The sequence below is a fragment of the Clupea harengus genome, chromosome 22, assembly GCF_900700415.2.
Source record: "Clupea harengus chromosome 22, Ch_v2.0.2, whole genome shotgun sequence".
Taxonomy (NCBI): Eukaryota; Metazoa; Chordata; class Actinopteri; order Clupeiformes; family Clupeidae; genus Clupea; species Clupea harengus.
Genome location: NC_045173.1, coordinates 10,559,736 through 10,579,449, shown reverse-complemented (window position 1 = coordinate 10,579,449; position 19,714 = coordinate 10,559,736). Strand labels below are relative to the sequence as shown.

The 19,714-nt window shown below is 44.2% G+C and overlaps 3 protein-coding genes across 3 annotated transcripts in view; all 3 read right to left on the bottom strand.

The window, feature by feature from the left end:
• Nucleotides 1–10,028: 10,028 nt before the first annotated feature.
• Nucleotides 10,029–11,352, bottom strand: fgfbp1b (fibroblast growth factor binding protein 1b). Its single transcript, XM_012836878.3, has 2 exons — nt 11,274–11,352; nt 10,029–11,090 (listed from the first exon to the last, which is right to left on the bottom strand). Exon 2 carries the CDS (start codon nt 11,050–11,052, stop codon nt 10,351–10,353), a length of 702 nt encoding a protein of 233 aa, XP_012692332.2. The 5' UTR covers nt 11,053–11,090; nt 11,274–11,352; the 3' UTR covers nt 10,029–10,350.
• Nucleotides 11,353–14,951: 3,599 nt separating this feature from the next.
• fgfbp2b (fibroblast growth factor binding protein 2b) lies at nt 14,952–18,423 on the bottom strand. Its single transcript, XM_031560342.1, is given in 5 exon segments — nt 14,952–15,193; nt 15,293–15,614; nt 15,616–15,703; nt 18,008–18,014; nt 18,354–18,423. Coding segments are annotated over 5 exon segments (729 nt in total).
• The window catches only part of prom1b (prominin 1 b), a 32,238-nt gene continuing 30,307 nt past the window's right edge, over nt 17,784–19,714 (bottom strand). Inside the window, 2 exon segments of the mRNA XM_042703115.1 lie at nt 17,784–19,464; nt 19,571–19,601. Coding sequence (XP_042559049.1) covers nt 19,580–19,601 — 22 coding nt within the window. The 3' untranslated portion in view covers nt 17,784–19,464; nt 19,571–19,579.

The window sequence follows — 19,714 nt, the reverse complement described above, 5'->3', positions numbered from 1 at the left end:
CACAGAGCAATCATTCTGTAATAACCTTTGACACAATTTTCACTTTGCACGCGTGAACGTTGACATTCCAGGACGGTTGAAGGAGAAAGCAAGCTAGTGCGTTTCAAGTTCAACAATGCATCGATTTTTGCTACCTAAATGTCTACGTTTGGAAGAATTATTAAGAAACGAGAGTGACGTAAAAGAAGAAGAAATGCCAGGGGTATCTGATGTGGATTTTGAAGAAGAGGAACATCGTGGTCAAGGAGGTCAACCCTCCACGGCTACTGAGGGTGCTAACCATGGTGCTAGCAGCCCAGGTTGGTCCGAGAAGACCAATACTCCAGAAATATCCACCTCGCATGTTTGGAGTCCAACTAAAGTTCTATGTGATTATTGATGATTGTGAACTGATGACAGATGATATGGTGGGGAGGTGTTGTAGTAGAGAACCATGTGACACATAGGCTATCACCCTAATTTCATAGCACCCTCAGTAAAACGCCAAGCACCCCCATAGCCATGGGCCCCTGGGCCTGGACATGTAAAAGTCCCCCCCCCCCCCCCCCCACACCTTCGCGTGTAACTCAACACGATTTACAGCTCACATACACATTTTCTAACACAGCGCAGGTACACTCAATTAAAGCAAACAGCAAATTAACAAAATACACCTCTTTCAACCACAAATAAGAGATACATAACAGCGACTTCAAGCAGAGGCTCTGGCTTAGGGGCCCCGTTCGGTAATCCATCCCTGACCATAGCACCTGCAGAAAATAAATCTCTGGCACCGCCACTGCCATCAACGATCACCAGCATGCAATGTGATGGGTTTATTCTTGTAGTACCTTGTTGTGTTCTTAGAGCTGTTAGTATTTGTTCTTTATAATTGTAGCTAGTTTTAGGCATTCCAGTACTAAGCCCATTGTGGAAAGCATATACAATAAATGCATGTAAAAGCCATTAGCTCTTGCGGGCCCAGACATGACCGCACACTGGAGACAACCTGATAAAACTGCTGCCCATCAAACACAAAAGATAACAAGGATGTCATTTGTCAAAGTAATTTTTTCTGTATACAAAAAGAAACTCAGAACTTCAGGTGTAATTTTGTGTTAAGTTAAGAAGTCAAATGGGTGCCCACTAGGGGGCGGTAAAGACAACAAAATAACATTTTGAAAAGGAACCACAGTGACCATTCACAAGCACAGTAAGCCTGGTGCACTTACTAGTCTGTCAAAGGATGGCCATACACTTTTTAGTAATTAGAAATATATCATTTCAAAGTTTTAAAATATTCTTTATATATGAACTATACTTTCATCTGCACAGCCTCTTGTGTTTTGTATAATATAATAATTTGTGCATAATCCCGAAGCTCAAAGATCTACTATTTAAAAAGCTGAACATAATATACATTTTTGACATCTAACAATACCTAAGCATGTGGTTCACGAGGCATAATAATAAAAACAATATCTGCTCGCTCTGTAGCATCCCTGCTGTTACTGGTTACCTATATAAAAAGTCAGACCTGGCCAGATCAGTTTCCTTCTCATTTGTTTGTAGTTGTACAGCTTAGCTACGTTGTCTTTTTCAACAGTTTCTTTACAGTTATTGAGGTAAACGGACACGTGTATCTCTGTAAAGATCCTTTCCATGTTGTCAGACCTTTATAATAACATTTATGAGGCTGTCAGTGGTGAAAACAAGCGGTTTACTTTGACGCAGATGCTTTGCATGGTATAGCCGTTTTGCTGGACCAACTTTCAATTTAGTAAGATTTTGGACCCGAAAAGATTTCCCTTTAATGTGCAACATGTTATATCTTGGCCAGACACATGGATTTGGCGAGGTTCTGAGTTAGATCTATGTGCCAGTGTGCATGAGCAGCTCTTGCTCATATCCTCTCAAGGACCAAAGAGAAAGCCCTTTAATCCTCAGTTCAGTTAACTCTGAACTCCCTGAAGCCCTGGAGTTCCCTCATTGTTGTCATTGTCCTCATTGGTAATGGTACCTCTGACAAAGTGACAGTGACTTGACCAATAGGAGGAATCCATAAATATGGGGGCTTGGCCAATGAGAGTGACAGGGTAGAAGGAGGGAAGGTCAGGCCACCTCGAAACAATACCCCCATGAACCGCCCCCAAGACAATTCCTACCTCCGCATCACGAGATCTGACTGGCGGCGCAGAGGCAATGTGAGGGTGAGTGGACATGGGGGGGGGAGGTTGGAGGCCAAGCAGGGGGATGGGGATGAGTGGTCAAGAGCCTTGGGCCATAGTGTGTGTGTGTGTGTCTGTGTCTGTCTGTATGCTTGTGTGCTCATGCATGTAGGTGTGTTGTTTGTGTGCCTCTGTGTATGCGGATGTTTTGTATGTGTGTGGTTCGGAGGAGGATGGGGGGCGATTATTTCAACTGTATATACATGTTTATGTTTGCTTGTGTGTGCGTTGTGCATGACGGAGGTGTTGAGAGAGGCCTGCGTGGGTAATTGTGGAGTGTTGATCTGTTTGTTCCTGTTTCCTCTGCTTGGGAGGCCCGCGCGCTTCAGATCTCTGTGCGCACAGACATGTCACTGCCATGCACTTGACAGAGGGGAGTTAGGCCTCCTGCTTGCATCTTTGAGAGGGAAGGCTGAGCAGCTCTTTGAAGAGGATCAGAGTGGAGGTAATGATAAATGACCAGGAAGTTACATTTGTGGCTATGAGGTTGTAAAAGTTGGAGTAAACATCTGCTTACATTATTGATGATGGACTTGCATCTGTTGACATGACATGAGAAATGCAGTTAAACGGGACATTGCGGCTGTTCCTGATGATAAATTACATGAGAATAAAGTTAACCTGGAATTTGCATCTGTTCTTGATGAGAAATGACATGAGAAATAAAGTTAAACAGGACATTGCATTTGTTCTTGATGAGGAAGGACATGAGAAATAAAGTTAAACAGGACATTTCATCTGTTTCTGATGAGAAATTACATGGGAAATAAAACAGTACAATGTAAGAAAAACCTTTTGTCTCTCTGAATGCTCTTGCTCAAGTCGCACTCTCTCCATATCACACGTTGAATAGGAAATCGTAGCATATCAGTTTAAAACACATTTAAAACACATTTAAAACACGTTTTTATTACCTCCTCGCCCTGTGCTTAGTCATTCCCAATAAAGGTTATATATTCACCATGGCAACCCGTTCATCTGAGGTGCTGAGGTGCGTGTGAGAAGTACTCTCATCAACATCAGTACCCTAAATCTCTATTGTAGTCTGATAGCAGCGCTGGTCAATCTCTACTCTCATCAACATCAGTACCCTAAATCTCTATTGTAGTCTGATAGCAGCGCTGGTCAATCTCTACTCTCATCAACATCAGTACCCTAAATCTCTATTGTAGTCTGATAGCAGCGCTGGTCAATCTCTACTGCAGTCTGATAGCAGCGCTGGTCAATCTCTAATGTAGTCTGATAGTCGTGCTGGTCAATCTCTACTGCAGTCTGATAGCAGTGCTGGTCAATCTCTACTGATTTGGGCACAGATCCACCCCTGATCAACGTGGCTGTACTGAATTGTGTGTGTGTAGGATGCACACTTTTGTATCGTCCCCACATAAACTCAGACCTTCCTCTGTAACACGCAGGAAGTACATCAGTCAAGTAGCAACATGATCCTGTCAATGGAGGAACACTTGAAAGGAGTTTATCTGTGTGTGTGTGTGTGTGTGTGTGTGTGTGTGTGTGTGTGTGTGTGTGTGTGTGTGTGTACGTGCGTGCGTGTGTGTGCAACACAAAAGCATTTTAGGACATAGCTGAATGGGATTGGTAATGATGCATCTTCCACATCCTGTGTGTGTTAAGTGGGGATACTTGAATGGGCTTGATTCTTTTGACCCCACCCTCACCCATCAAGCTGTATCCATTTAATTCGTGCATGTATGGCAACCTCATGATGACCAGATACTATGCGGTATATCCATCACCATAAGTGGCCATTCCTGTTTCCCTCGTGGGGAATGTGAGGCAAGAAGGACAAACCACTGGCCATGGTAGACTGCTGAGTTGTGTCCTCCATGTAAAAACAGCACTCCTCAACACAGTCTATTTCCCATGAGATGTTAGAAACATTTTCCTTATGGCTCACAGCCCAAAACAACATTTTCAAAGTAATCATCCCCAACATCTTTATCCTTGCCGGGTGTTCATCCCAGCATGGATGTTTTGTGAAGATGAACTTCACCATTCCTCGCTTGTGAGAGAGACAGAGACAGAGACAGAGACAGAGACAGAGACAGAGACAGAGACAGAGACAGAGGTGTGAAGGAAGGCTTTACAGAAAGCACTGACTATGACTAACAGCTTCATTTTCAAGGGTGAACATGACCCGAAGGCAGAAGTATGAACTAATTAACTCCCCTCTAGCAATGGAAATTGGCGGTGGGTGAGGTGGGGGTGGGGGCTTGTCTTTTTCTGACAAATGGGATTTGAAATTAAGGGACAGCTGTCAGGACATGTTTGAGCCCATGTTTTTGTATTTGAACATTTGTAAATGTGAAAGATGTTACAACTTGTAGCATTTGGTACACCTTGTTCTTGTGTAACTTGTTGTAATGGAATGCACATGATTTCCTTTATCTTGACTGTTCTATAGTCGTTTTATACTGGCTCAACATCAGAAACAGTTAGAAATACAATGGTACTCAAGATTTATTTCGAAATGGATTGTAGCCAGACCTCCATTTGAGTTCTAAGTCTAGCCAGGAAAACAATTTTCAGAGAAATCTAAAACGGAAGTCCATTTAGTCTGCTAAATCCATATCATAAATGTATACATTAGTGCTTTAGAAAAGCCCCATTGTTCACTGCCAAGGAAGTCAAACATAATAATCCCAGAGACCATTAACCAAGATTTGGCAGCAGCCTCCTTGTAAAAGACTTAAACAACATCACGGGAAAGGCGGTCACTGCAGTCAGGAGATCTGAAGGTTTTCCGCCATTATTGGCCTTGTGGATGACATGATCTCTTATTTCCTCCAATCAAAAGTGCCTATGGTAATCTCTCCGTGCTTCCTGGTGTGGCTTTTGCTTAGTCTGTGTGGCTGGGGGGAAGGAGAAAAAACCACCCATGGCTGTGACAACCTGACACAGCCCAGAGTCCAAACCCCAGTCTCCCCCCAGTTCGTTCCCTCCCGGTCTCGCCTGGACTCCCCACCACTTTCCTGCGTGCATAGCTTCAAGGGTGATAATGGCTCTTATGATTACAGAGCCCACCACTAACACCACCACCACCACCACCATCAACACCACCACCTCTCTCCACCACCACCACCACCTCTCTCCATTCACTCTGCTCCCCTGCCTCGCTTTCTCTCATGTCTCTCTCTCACTCACGCTGCCCTGGGAGTGTGGCGCTCCCTTCAATGCGTGCGGGGGTGACTCATTCAGTGCCTTTTAAAAAGGTCAACCTTGCTATCCTTTAGAAAGGATGTGGGACATATCGGGATCAAAAGGAAAACTGCTTTAAGCTTTTGTGACTCATGCTGGTATTGTAGATTAATTTTCTCCAAGGATGAACTACCTTCTTTTCATCCAGAAGTTACTACAAATGTCAGCAAGGGCTGGGCAAAAAGCTTTGTTCCAGGAAACTGTTTTATTCTTTGTTGTCGGGAAGCAGTTTGGTGTGTGAGTGTGTTTGGGTGCATGTGTGAATGTGGGCTTTGTGTGGCTGTGTGTTCATGCACAATGTCCTAGGCAAAATCAATGTGCGTCTGTCTGTGTTTTTGGATTTATTGATCTAAGTCTTTGTTTTTCTGGGGTCACAGAGGTATTTCCTCCACCCACTATGAAACACACACACACACACACACACACACACACACACACACACACACACACACACACACACACACACACACACTCACACACACACACACACTCAGACCACGAAGAAGAGATAGTTAGCGGACTGATTTTCTGTGTTTTGGTCAAAGTGCTTTACTTCTGATGGTTCTCAGACCAGCAGTTTGGATCAGCTTAGCTTACAGTTGGTGCTGAGGAAATCCTACCCTCAAATCCTCCCAAAAGCAGTCGTCTTTCTCTTCAAGCTGAACAATTTTGAAATTGACTTGTCAAGGTCAAAGGCTAAAGTCAAGGTACATTTTGGTGAAGAGACTGGATCTTGGCCATTGAAGATCATCTAAATGAAAGAATGGAAGATCACTAATCCATACAGAACACTAAAACATATGTTGTGATATGGGCCAATTGGTGAGAGTCACGGGGAAAGCTGCTTCAGGACAGTTTTCCAAATTTCAGAGGGGATTTTGGAGGACAACTTGGCTGCATCTGTCATTCATAATTACTTGTGAAAGGTAGATCTTGGGCATGGCCATATGACTGATTGGAACTTGCCATGTTTTCAATGAACTCTGAAGACAGCAGGAGGAGTAAATACACAAAATAATGATGCTCTTTGATAACTGTAACTGTTGAAAACTTTTGACCACACTTGGCCTGATGTGATCCACCAACCTCACTATATCTACAGAGTCAGTGCTATCTCTCTCTCTGTGTGTGTGTGTGTGTGTGTGTGTGTGTGTGTGTGTGTGTGTGTGTGTGGGGGGGGGGGGGTCTGTGTGTGTTGGTGTGTGTGTGTGTGTGTCTGCCTGCATTACTGAGTGTATTGTTGCAGGATGAGGTCTCGAGCTATCGCCTTTGTTGAAACCTTAAACCTGACGGTAGGAGCGAGGAGTGTCATTGATACTGTGAGAACATGGAATGAGAAACCGTCTTTGCAGTGTGTGTGTGTCAGTGTCTGTCTGTGTGTGTGTGTGTGTGTGTGTGTGTCTCTGTGTGTGTGTGTTTGTGCTTAATATAATATAATGTTTCATATAATATAGTGTTTAATATAATATAACAATTTAATATAACAATGTGGGAGTGCTCTATAAAAGAGTGTTCCTGTCTGGTAGACCATGGTGACACTTTGACTAAGTGACTGAAAGATTTCAGACATGACTTGTAAGCGTGGGAGATTTTACAGTTGTACCCTGTAGGAAGTGGGAAATTACTCTCTGTTTTTTTTTCATGGACACAGACACAACACATACACACTATACAAACACACACACGCACACACACATACTATACATACACACCAGACAGACACCATAAACACAACACAATTAATTATCTTTATAGCTGTGAAACATTTGTAGCATTACAGTTCTCGTAACAAAACCCATCACCACCTCAGTTTAATTAATGTCAAATTTCAACCACATCCATACGCCACACACACTCTTATACTCACAGGCATACGCCACACACACTCTTATACTCACATCCATACGCCACATACTCTTATACTCACAGGCATACGTCACAAACACTCTTATACTCACAGGCATACGCCACACACTCTTATACTTACAGGTATACGCCACACACACTCTTATACTCACAGGCATATGCCCGCACAGAAGCACACAATGCCGTGGTTTAGCCATATAACAAACAGAACATTTGAAACATAATAATACACACTGCATTTCACCACTGTGAGAGTTACATTTTACTGCTTAAGTTTACAAGCTTATATGCTTCTCAGCATTACGTACAGAGCCTCTTCAACCAGGTAGTATACACATGTTGGAAAAGCCATTTGTTTGTAGTAGGTTTGGTTGTACAATCATGGCGAGTAAGGACTTGTCCATGGACTGCCCTCTCAGGTTTTGGGGGGGTGGGGGGTGGCGGTGGGGGGGTTTCTGCAAAATAACAAGAACAAATGTTGCGGAGGAGAGAGATTTACTGCAACATCACGTCCCATACTCTCCTGCAGCCCACATCTTTCTCCTAACTTCTGGCCTTTTGTGTCTCTGTGGAATGGAGCCCCTCCTTTGAACCCTGCTGTGGTTTTAATATCCCTCTCAGAGAGAGCGAGAGAGAGAGAGAAAGAGAGAGTGAGCACAAGAGCGAGAGAGAGAGAAAGATTAACTCTGGGGGTTCCCGTCACACATTTCGAAGGAGATAGTTTAGGAAACATGAAGAGGGTGTTGCGCATTCCCCTGCATGCCTGTGCAAAAATGACACTCATTCTCCTATCGACATGCAGTTATGCAAAAACAGAGAGGCTTTGGAGGGAATCCAGTTTTCCATTCTCATCCTACCTGTAATGAATGGCCTCAGCGTAGAAATGCAAGAGCATACGTAACCAGACCAACTCTGATACGTCCCACCGGCCTCCTCCTGAGAAACCCTCACTCAGTACTTCAAAGAGGTTATTACTCTTTCTGGTAATTACTCTGGCAGATAAGGTCAGCAGGATGTCAGAGTAGTTTTCTTAAACATTTGGACAGATGCTAACAGATAGCAGTTACAACATAAATAATCTTAAAAATAAAATGAAAAATTCACCTAACTTGTATAGGAGGTTTTCTATAGGAGCCTTTGTTTCCTCTGGTACAGTTTTGTGTTGTGTGTATGGTGACTGTGCTGTGCGGTCTGAAAGATCCATTTATGGAATAGTGGAATAGTGTTTACACTGTCCTGTAGGATGGTTAGGTGATTAACTATAGGTCTGCTGTGTTTGGAACAGGCTGTGCTAGACAACATGCATATATCCAACCACAAATGCAGAGAAGATTGCGTCTTATTTACCAGAATCCTTCAGTCTGTAAAACATTCATGTCTTTTCTTCCCATGAAAATATAAATGTATGAATAAAACTCTCCCGAAGCATATACACTGCTAGAGCTTCACAGCACACATTTTAATGAATGCCTGGGAAAAGCAGTTCTTTCCAGCCTTAAAACTCCACATCCAGAGTACAATTACCCTGAGCGGGGTTTCCAGTGGAGCCGCAGTGTTTTTGCTCACATTAATGTATCCCACAGAAACACATCACCTTGTGATTACGCACTATACATTATCTGCCCAAGACAGGAGACGAGCATTCCAACGTATAGACCAACCCTATGGACCAGCTGTCCTGGCTCTCTGGGAAAGCAGAATTACAGGCTGAAGATATGTCACATCTGGCCGAGCGTGGAGGCCCTGCAGACGGATCCGAATGCACACAGATGTGCGGGGCAGGGGGGACATCACCTCATGCTAAATGAAGGGCAGGGGGACCATCACCTCATGCTAAATGAAGGGCAGGGGGACCATCACCTCATGCTAAATGACAGAGCTGAGAGGCCCTGGAGCTGCCATGTCCATTCATTACCGAGACCTTTCTGGTAGTGGACAGAAGATTCGATAGGGAAAGTACATAGGTGGGAGGTTTGACGAATCCAGGTCACCTGTCCTGATTTTCCTATACTTTTCTGGAGCTGATTTGCCTTATACCCCTTTCTCTCTCTCTCTTTCTCTCTCTTACACAAAGAGAGAGACCCATAGCCACACAAACATAAACATTTTCCCATTTAGTTTCATGCATAAACTTAACAAGATAAAGCACTCTGCAGAAGTAACAAACCTGAACAAAACATGGGCCCAAACTAAGAGTCTGTTGATAAAAGAGCCGTTACACTGGGATTCTAAGGCAGAACAGAAGTGGCAGGGGTTACCCTCATTCTCATACCTCTGGTGCTGTCCTTCTGATCTGTCTGAATTACAGGCAGGAAAGGCAAGCATTGCTTGCCAGGGGAAAAATCAACACTATCGCATTTTGTTAAAGGAATGCAGGCACTAATCACAATGTATGCCTACTGTACACACACACACATGAATAATAATAATAATAATAATATATGTCTTTCCTCCACTTATTTTGTACATTTTACTTTATTTGTACATTTCTGTCAATGTGTATGTGTGCATGTCTGAGGTGTCAGAAGAATAACCAACTCTCTACCACAATCAACAGATTGATAAAAAGTAAGACTTGAAACATCAATAAGGGCTATAATAAGCTGAGGACAGTTAAATCTGTTCTGCCTATTAAAGTATGACAGACTATGGATATCAGACTGAAAACCGTGCCGGTAGTGAAGTAAATATGTGTCTAGAGATTTGAAACAAGCACATCAAAGAAAATAAATAAAAATATGTATTTATATATTTATTTTGTATTTGCAAAACATAAATACAATAGTGTGGTTTAAGTACAATATCGAAGCAACTGGTGTGAAGTATTGTTCAACATCCCTGTAGTGCATCTGACATGTTTTAAGTTATAGTTGTGAGGACTTACATTTTGAATCAGTTAAATTACTAGTTATTAGAAACAAAAAAATGAATAGATGCTCCTCATCATGTCGCAGTGCTATATGTGGAAAATCTGAGTTTTACGCATTAAGAAAGGATCACTCTCTCCCTCTCTCTCTCTCTCACACACACACACACACACATTCACAATACACCAAAAAAACTAGCAGTCACCACTTTGTACAATAGTAAAGAAGAAGTTACAGAGACTAGCCCAGGTCCCCCCGCATTTCTCCTCGGCTAACTTCATATGGTCGACCCGCTCTGTGCAGGACTTATCTGGCTTTGTTCCTTCAGTCGTAACAACTGTGGTGGTCCTCTTTGTAGTCGTTGGCACCTGTTTCTTTCCTGCTGCGGGCTTTCTGGTTGGCACAGCTTTCGTCAAGTCCGCGTTTGTTGTTGTATCGGTGAGCTTGAAGTGCGCGTCCTCTGGCGCGCGCTTACACATACCAGTCCGGATAAGAGCGCTAGGGTCTTGGCAAAGTTTCTTTTGCTTCTTAATAGCACGTCCAATTTGTTTCCAGTATCCTTTGGTGTTACCAGTGTAACCTGGACAAGTGTCAGGTCTAGCCGTATACGTGCACTCTCGAGTTTCTTTGCCTTTGTTGCAAGTGACGGTCATAACGTAAGTGTCCGTGCCCTCGGCCTTCCATGTGCACTGCGTCTTGTCCTTGGTGGAGAACTTCCCCTTAAACACATTGTCGTTTCCATTTGGATTTCTTGTCAGCCTGCTTGTACCGCTGCTGCTTTCAGCGCCGTCTTTTTTACCCTTCTTCTCGCGACCCTTGACACCCCACGCCTCGGAGACATGCTGTGCCATGCATGCGAGTAGAAACAACAGCACGAGGTTTCTGAAGAATGGCATGGTGCTTTTTTTCTTATTTACGCACAAATTGGAGAAACCTGTTAAGATACAAATGAACGAAATAAACAACATTAAAGATCATACACGTTTAGAGGCACATCATTTTTCATTAATCATTCAATATTAATAACTTGCAATCTAACATTGGACACCTGTCTACAAAGTGAGCTCCAATATTTCTCACTGGCAGCGCTAATATACAATGTGTAAATCGTGCTTACCAACAACAGCCCGTCCACTTTAGGTATTGTAAGGATGCCGTCTCTAGCACTTGTATACCTGGTATAAATTCTCGTGCATCATTTATATGTATTCTGACACGCCCACCTCTCGCGCAACGGTCAGACCCCTTCTCCCCCTTCCCACAAAAAACAAAACAAAACCGCTTAATACAATTCTGCGCGTGGGATGTTTAGTCAAGCGTATGAATTAGAAGTCGAAACGTGATGGGGGAAGATGTAAGTTGTCCCGGTAACTGATATGTCACGTTCCAAGGCGCGGGCTTTGTATTTGCCAGAGTGGCTTTAAGACCACGTGTGGCCAAAGACGCGTGTGGGACTTTTAATTTTAAAACTGAGTAATGTTCCAGTTTTATATGGTGTTATGAACTGTTTTACTAGTGTTCCTATTAAATATTACCACTATTGAACAATTTGTATGTATCAGGACATTTTATGTGTCTCTAATTTGAAGGTAAAAATGAAATAAAAACAGTAGACATTTGACAACCATGTGGTCCTACTCTCTGTCTGGTAAGATTCAATGAGATCATTTTATAATTAAACAGTACATAGTGTGACATCATAGGGTTCTTGTGAGAGGTTGGAAGAGGAAAGGCAATGGAATGAATGGCCTAGTGCCACTGACCTGCTATACTCTCTCTCCCACTCACTCTCTCTTATGCTTTACCTCTCACCAACCAGCTGAAGGCCAGTATATTGAGTTAGGGGTCGTCATGGTAACCTAAGGAATGTGGAAGGCTTGTGGAAAGCGATTTAGTGAATGGAAGGCCCTCTGGGGGTTTGAGTGGAGAATGGGATAGGGTGCAGAGAAGAAAGAGCCGAAGGGGCGGAATTTGAGTTTACGAACAAGTACAAGGGCATGCCCCCGCAGTATATACACACACACACACACACTCATTACTTTCACATATGTCAGGGCATAAAGGCAGTTACTGGGTCTTTTGAACTAATTCAGTAATTTCATGTGTTATTGGTGTGTGTATTCTGAATACTGTTCAGCTAAGGAGAGCACCCTTTCGCCACCTTACATGTGGTTCTTTGTAGTATGCTTATTGTTTGCGTATGCAATAAAGCAGACTAGCATGGCTCGCTGGCCACAGGCCCATTTAAGCAATGTTGTTCCTCTCACTGTCACTGGAGCCCTGTAGGTCTAAGAGGTGCTTTTGAGTTGTGGAGCTCCTTTGCACAAAGTAAGTGCACAAAGCACACAGACAATATATTCAACTCACACATTTACACAAGTTGTAAACTATGGTACTACTTATATCTGCTACGTATGTCTTTCCAGCAGGTAGTGCCTATGGTACTGTCCCATGTGACAAAGTGTGAGGGAAACCACTTCATACCAGAGATTATTTTTAGAATAAGCTCTTCAGTTAGTTCTTACAGGGCCATGCTTTTCTTTCTGATAAGACCCATAATGCAGAGAGAACAATATCTTTCATTCCATTCCCATGCCTGCACATGTATATTGACATAACTAGATGTAGAACCTTGTACTTGTTCCCAGGTGCTGAGTTTCCAGCACATCATTGCTTGGTTCTACAGCAGTGAATGAAAAGCAGTGGTTTATTAGAGAAGTGTCGCTATAGACCGAAGCATTGAATATTTATGACGACGATGGTGACGACGACGATGATGATTATTATTATGTCTTGGGCAAATGATTTAACATTGCCAAATGTATCAAACCTTAGACATATCAGCTCATGGGGTCTGAGCACTTCATTAAAAGTATAAGAGACATTTAGTTCTAACAGTTACCAGATGATTGTGTCAGTGGGATCACTATGTTGCTCACCTGAGTATGTTTCTAGGCTACTGCCAGCTGTGCAATAGTATTCATGCAGTATTGCAGTAGCTGGTATTGACTGACCCTAAACACAGGATTTAGAGCAACCATATCAGTCAGTCTGTCATTCATTGTAGAAATCTGTTCTGTAGGGTAGAGCATATCTCAATAGCCATAGGAAAATAAACATGAAACACACAAACACACGCACGCAGACACACACACACACACTGATGAGAGTGTGCATAACCTGCTACAAGTTGTGAGAGTGACCCGTGGGCTGGCAGCAGAACCTGGCCACCTGCAGGAAGTTACCTCACCCATACTCAATGTTTTATTGGTGTATCACAGGGCCCGGAGCTCGGCAGCACGTTAAATGTTTTATCACCTGCTTATCATGGAGTCTTATCTCACACACTTGTTTCTAGACGTTGAAACGGATCTGGAGTGCCGGTTTTCAGATTGGCAGCAGTCCAGTCTTATCTTTTCACCTGATTTTTCCACCCTCAAGGAGCAATGTAATGCCCTCGGCTGAATCACTGGGTGGTTCTCTTACAGCGCCATCTGCTGGTGATTCCTCAGACTTACTCACTCTGCGAACAGAGGGGCCCTTGTGAAACACTCACCCCTTATAAAGTCATACATTTAATTTAATCTTTATTTTACACAGTGGTAAAAATGTGTAGTGGGTTTGTGAAGCACATGATGGTGAACAATAAACTAATTCCAAGTGAACTGATTTGTCCTGATTAAGGAACTCTTAACTTTAAACATTCACTGTGACTCTAGCGAAACTCCCCAGAGTTTGGGGAATCACTGCAAAGTGTGATAACTACTTCAGTGTTATCCGTTGGCAGCCCAAAAGAGTAATAATGTCTGAGGAAGATGGAGGATGTTACCAGTCTATGTTTATTAAATGTGTACATTCATACCATTTGGATATCCAATCAAACGTTGAGAAAGACAGTGAACCATTGGGGAGAGCTTTGTGTCTTCTGCAATCTCAAGGACACAGAACTCTCTCCTTGATTCAGCTTTAGGTAAAATCACTGCACATACAAAATGTTCATTTACATATCTGCAATCGCAAAGAATGCCTTTTACAAGCCTCAAGCGGAGATCTACAGCTTATTGCACCTCCATAAATGTTTCATTTTTTTCTCTCTCTTCAAAGCAAACATTGTTCAAGTACCACTCACCCAAACCGTTCGGCTTGTAAGTAAATTCGGGGAAAAAAAGAAGCTGAAAGCAAACGTTTCAACAGCGGCTGCAGAGCGAAAGCAGGAGGTGAGCTTTTATAACAGCAACATACTGAACGCAGGAGTGTAGCAAAGGTGGTTTATTGACAACAAAAAAAAGTCACAAGTTGGCTGCATTCTGCTTTACAAAACACAAATTGGCCTGCTCTCCAGTGAAATACTGAGCAAACAGTGTGTACTTCCATGCCAACACAGAAGAAATCTAGGTCCCTTCAATGGCTCTACTGCAGACCTATGAAGATAAGAAAGCAGGGTTGTTAATTGTACAACGAAGGGTAAAGGCATGTAGAAGATACAAGGAGCCAGGAAGCACTCAAATGTACTCAAATGTTTTTTTATTCCCTCCAACTGTTACTGTCATACTCCATAAGATATATAACCTCCTGTGTAACAACCCCTGACACAACACACACACACATTCAAACACATACGCATACGCATACGCACGCACGCAAACACACACACACACACACACACACACACACACCAAGAACCAAAATCACCTACAAGAAATTTAAGAATTTACTCACTTAGTAAACTAGACACAATGTGCCCAATCCCTAACATTGGTGAACTTAATTTGAAAAGTAAACCTCACCCCCAGTTTTAGTTCTGGAACCAGCCGATGAAGTAGGAGCAGATGCCATGGAAGCTCTTCCAGCAGTACTCCTGAGCGATCTTGTTGGCTTTGTTATCACCGTACGGTGTGGGTTTGGCCGTAGTGCTCTTGGGCTTGGGCGTGGGCTTTTTGGGCTGACCGGGCTTGCTGGCGGGCTTGCTCTGCTGGGGCTTCACGGGCTTGGCCTGCTGGGGCTTCTGCTGCTTCTGAACTGGAGCCTTGGTGGTGGTGGTGGGTTTGCCAGGCTGTTGCTGGTTTTGCTGCTGCTCCTTCTGCTGCTGCTGCTGTTCCTTCTGCTGCTCCTTCTGCTGCTGCTGCTCCTTCTGCTGCTCCTTCTGCTGCTGCTGCTGCTGCTGCTGTTGGCGGTCCTGACCAGGCTGAGATGGGCGAGGGGTGGTCATCTTGGGCCAGGAAGTGTGGAAGACCATCTGGGTGTCGTCGTTGGCAGTCTTGCACATGAGGGGCTTGTAGGCACGCTGGCCCTGGCAGGCGTTGGGCAGCTTACGCATCTCCCACATGATCTGGGTGAAGTAGTGGCGTGGGTTGATGTTGTACGCCCGGCAGTGATTGGGCTTGCCCAGGAAGTCGCACCAGTAGGACTTGCCCTTGTTCTTGCAGGAGATGCGCAGCTTGGTGAAGTCGCCCTGGTCCGGAGATGACCATGGTGCAGGCATCCTTGGCCTTGGTGCTGAACCTGATGGGCTCGTCCCAGATGCTGCGCTGCTTGTTGCTGCTGCTGCTGCCGTTGGTGTTGGTGCTCGGTATGTTGTTGTTGTTGTTGCTGCTGCTGCTCTGGCTGCCCTGGTTGCTGCTGCTGCTGCTCTGGCTGCCCTGGTTGCTGTTGGTGCTGCTGCCGGCCTGGCTGCTCTGAGCCTGGCCCTGGGTCGCCCACACACAGCACGCCAGCAGCAACGCTGCCCTGGCCAGAACACGCATGGTTAGGAGGAACGGTGCGAGGAGGGAGAGAGAGAAAGAACGAAGAGAGGTGGATGGTGTGTTGGGAGGAGAGGCTCAGTCCTGTGCAGGATATCCAGAGGGGTCTTGCTACCTTTTATAAACGTTGGCCCCACAAAGAGGCCATTGAGCACGGCACACACGGCCTCTCTCCCCCCCTTCTCAGGAGGCAGTGCTTAGGCAGGCTGCGTGGGGACTCTGGGCTTTGGTGTCGGGAGGGCTGAGTGGGAGGGGGGTGCAGCTGGATGGCAGAGTGGAGGTTTGGGCTGGTGGGGAGCTGCGTGGAGTGGGGGAAGGGGTGGGAGCTGCTGGTAATAGTGGTGTATGGGGGAGGATGGGAGTAGATGGTTAAACACCAAATGCACCAAATGCTCTAGAGCCCTCAGCAGACATTATATAATATTACATGCACACATAAGTGGCCCATTGACTATTGATGTGAACGTTTAAAAGAAGAAGAAAAAAAAAACGGAGGACCTAGTTTCATAAGGGGGAACTATATAGGCATTCTCCTGGTGCTGATTTGTTTATATAGTTTATAAGTGTTCCACCTATTTAGAAGGTCTTTTGTCTGGTAGATTTGCACTATGATAGCTGTTATCAAGCCAAAACTATGCTCATATATATTTCATACCAGCCATGCACTCATAAAGGTTTCACGTTCTGGTCAGGTCCATCCTGGATAGATATTTCTGAATGGTGATGACAATTTTTAAGTGTTTTTTTCTTTCAAATGCCACACGCAAAGAACCTGAGAAACTTTAATGTGAAACACTGTCTCATTAATTGCTTTAGACTCTGCTGACTTGGTAATTTTCCATATGTTACATGTTAGCCCACTGGCGTGTGTGTCTGTCTGCACATTTCTGAGTGCATGTGCTGTGTGTGTATTTCTCTCTGTGTGTTTAGGCTGGAAGAAAAAAATTAGAATGGGGAGGAAGGGGGTTGGTGGTGGTGGTGGTGGTGGGGGGGCGGTAATGAGAAAAAACATAAGCACGAGAGAGAGTGAGACAGAGAGATATGTGTGGACACTGTACTTCATACCTGACTCTTTCCCCAGCTTATATATCTGGCTGGTGTGCAGATAGAAAGGCTCTCATTGTGCGTGGCCTGGGCTCGGCTGTGTAAACACGGCCAGTGGGAAGGGATTGATCAAAACGGGCGGGGCAGGGTGGGGTGGAGTGATTTGGGGAAGGGGGTGGGTGGGGGGGCTGAGGTTGGGGCCACCAGCCCATGGAACAGCGCCAACACCAGCCCAGCTTTTCCTCTCTCGCCCATGCAATCTGACGGCTTTTGGCTGGGCCTGAATTATAGAGTGGGGGGTGGCGAGGGGGGTGGGCAGGGCATCACGCCACCTCACTCGCCTTCCTTAAATACAGATCCCCTTACAGCAGCGGCTGGCCGGCCACACCACCGCGGTTACTTCTCATGCTGAGGCCAGCAGAGACGCAGCAGAGATGAGCGGGTGTGTGAGGCGGACGGGCAGGCCGGTTTGTTTGGGTGTGTGGGGGGACAGGCGCTGACCACAGACAGCGTATATACGTCGTGTCTCTGGCCCTGGGCCCACTCGCATACTTCACATAGCGACTCTCTCCCCCGCTGCGCCACCACTGCTGATTACGGAAGCTATTATGGTAAGTTCCAGATGAGAGTAATTTCCTTGTATATTTAGCCCCGGCTCTTCTGTTTATGTGGAGCCATCAGAGCATTTTCAACCTCTCCATGCAGTCCTGCTGAGCTTAAAGAATTCTATGTTGCTAAAAGAGGGGGAAGCGATTGGCCCACATCATTTTCACGAAATTTTCCACACACTAAACAAAACTAAAGGCCACAAAAAAAGCATAGAATGAGACACTGAAGAGGAATTCACCAAACTTAATTTCTTTATTCATGATTTATGTCCACACATTTGCACAGGGAGCAGCTGTTTTTTTTTTTTAGTTTTTAACTGGAACTATTTCAGTGTTCAATAGCCCAAGGGCTATTTCAGTGGTTGTGCACTCCCACAGACTCATATCCCAACTGACCCGCGGCCCCATGGGTGCCAACAGCATGGCTCACACGGCTCTCAGTGTGCCACAGTACCTACCAGACCACTGCAACATGACACAAGGAGGACAGAGAAAAGAAAATGAATAAAGACTACAGTGAAACACTGAAAAAAAAAAAGATTACAGCAACACTTACTTGGGGGGGAATTATGCAAGAGGTATGTGACTGTCTCTCTTTGACTGACATAAACACTTTATACTACGTAATACCAGAACTATACCTTATGAGGTTTTCCCCCCCAAAGTAGGTGTCAACCAAAATTCTACTTAAGATCATTTGGGAACGTCATATATGCAGTATTGTTTGGATTTGAATACTGATCATGCGCAAACACGTTATCACATGTGATAATGCACCCTTTACTGAACTAGAATATCTCTCACCGATCTCCTGAGAACTACGAGTTTTGGCTTCCAGTAATGTCCTTCTGATGTAGTGTTTGGCCTCTACCATGACATACATCAATTTGTGTATATGAGTTTGTGTATACATTGTACAAATGCTGGTTTATAGGTTTATGATAAAATAGATCAAATTTCTGCTATTGTTTATGTTCTCATTTCTACACTTTAGTTATACGGCATGTCTATTCAGATCTCAGATGTATTTAGGTAATGACATAAATAATTATAAAAAAGTCACGACTTTGATCATGATTCCACCATCAGGCTCCCTTACCCATCACGTAGTAAGATCCCTTTTGTACAAGCTCTGAGAGTTGATGCCACTGTGAGACTAACAGGTATGATGCAAATATGGATCATTTTGAATAAGAGGCTGTATTAAAACACAAACCATTCAGATCCTGGTGGCCTGCCAATTGGAGGCTAACCTGAACCTCCTTTTCACAATGTTCTTTACCATTTGCGCCTCACTGGGTAAGACTACAGCCATACTTGATCATAAAGTCATAATCACATCCACACACAAAAAAAGATTTCCCTATTAACATTGCTTAGAAAAGTATTAACAAAAATATATATAAAACTTTCAAAAAAGTGTTTTGAAAGTGAAATACAAAAAAAGAACATACATTTGTGACATGGTTCGGCTTGCACATGTGTAGTGGTCACAGCCAGTACTGATAAGAATAGAAATACACGATCTGAAGTACAGTAGGAAGCTCGTCATCACAACAGCAGGGTCATATTCAGTCAGTCTCTTGTGATGTCTGAAAAATAATCATTTTTGTGAAATGTGCTATGGGCTGAAGCACTACAGGTCAGTTTAATCAGAGGTGACGGGTTCTGGTGGACTGAGAGGATCCGTAGGTCTGGGTTCTTGAGGGAGGTTGGTTCTGAGTTGGTAGAGAGGTGTTGTCCAGGAGAGTGAGAGACTGGGGGTGGGGGGTAGCAGCGGGTTGGAGTGTTATGTCAGCAGTGAAGAGATGCTTTTGAAATGACCTCTGCTGAGGTCTCGCTTCTTTTTTGTCTTCCGCCTCTACTTTCCTCTCTTCCCCTTTTCTCTGGGATGTGATTAGTCCGCTGTCACTCACTGTGGGTGAAGAGGAGTGTTCGTTTACAATAAGCAAAAATACAGCCGGCCAAAAAACAAGTATATAGAGCATTTTACTGAGAAAGAGAATATGTGTGCAACTAACCATGACGGATTAGCTCCAGTTCTCATTACCACTGTAAGTATGAAAAGAGACAGGAATAGGCCTTTGAGACAGCGTCAATGGTTTAGCTGAGACATGAGATAGTGATGACTAGGTAAAAACTCAGATTAGTAGACAGCAGATAGT

Coding starts and splice junctions, on each gene's coding strand:
- fgfbp1b (XM_012836878.3), bottom strand. CDS start 11,052: ATGCCATTCTTCAGAAACCTCGTGCTGTTGTTTCTACTCGCATGCATG.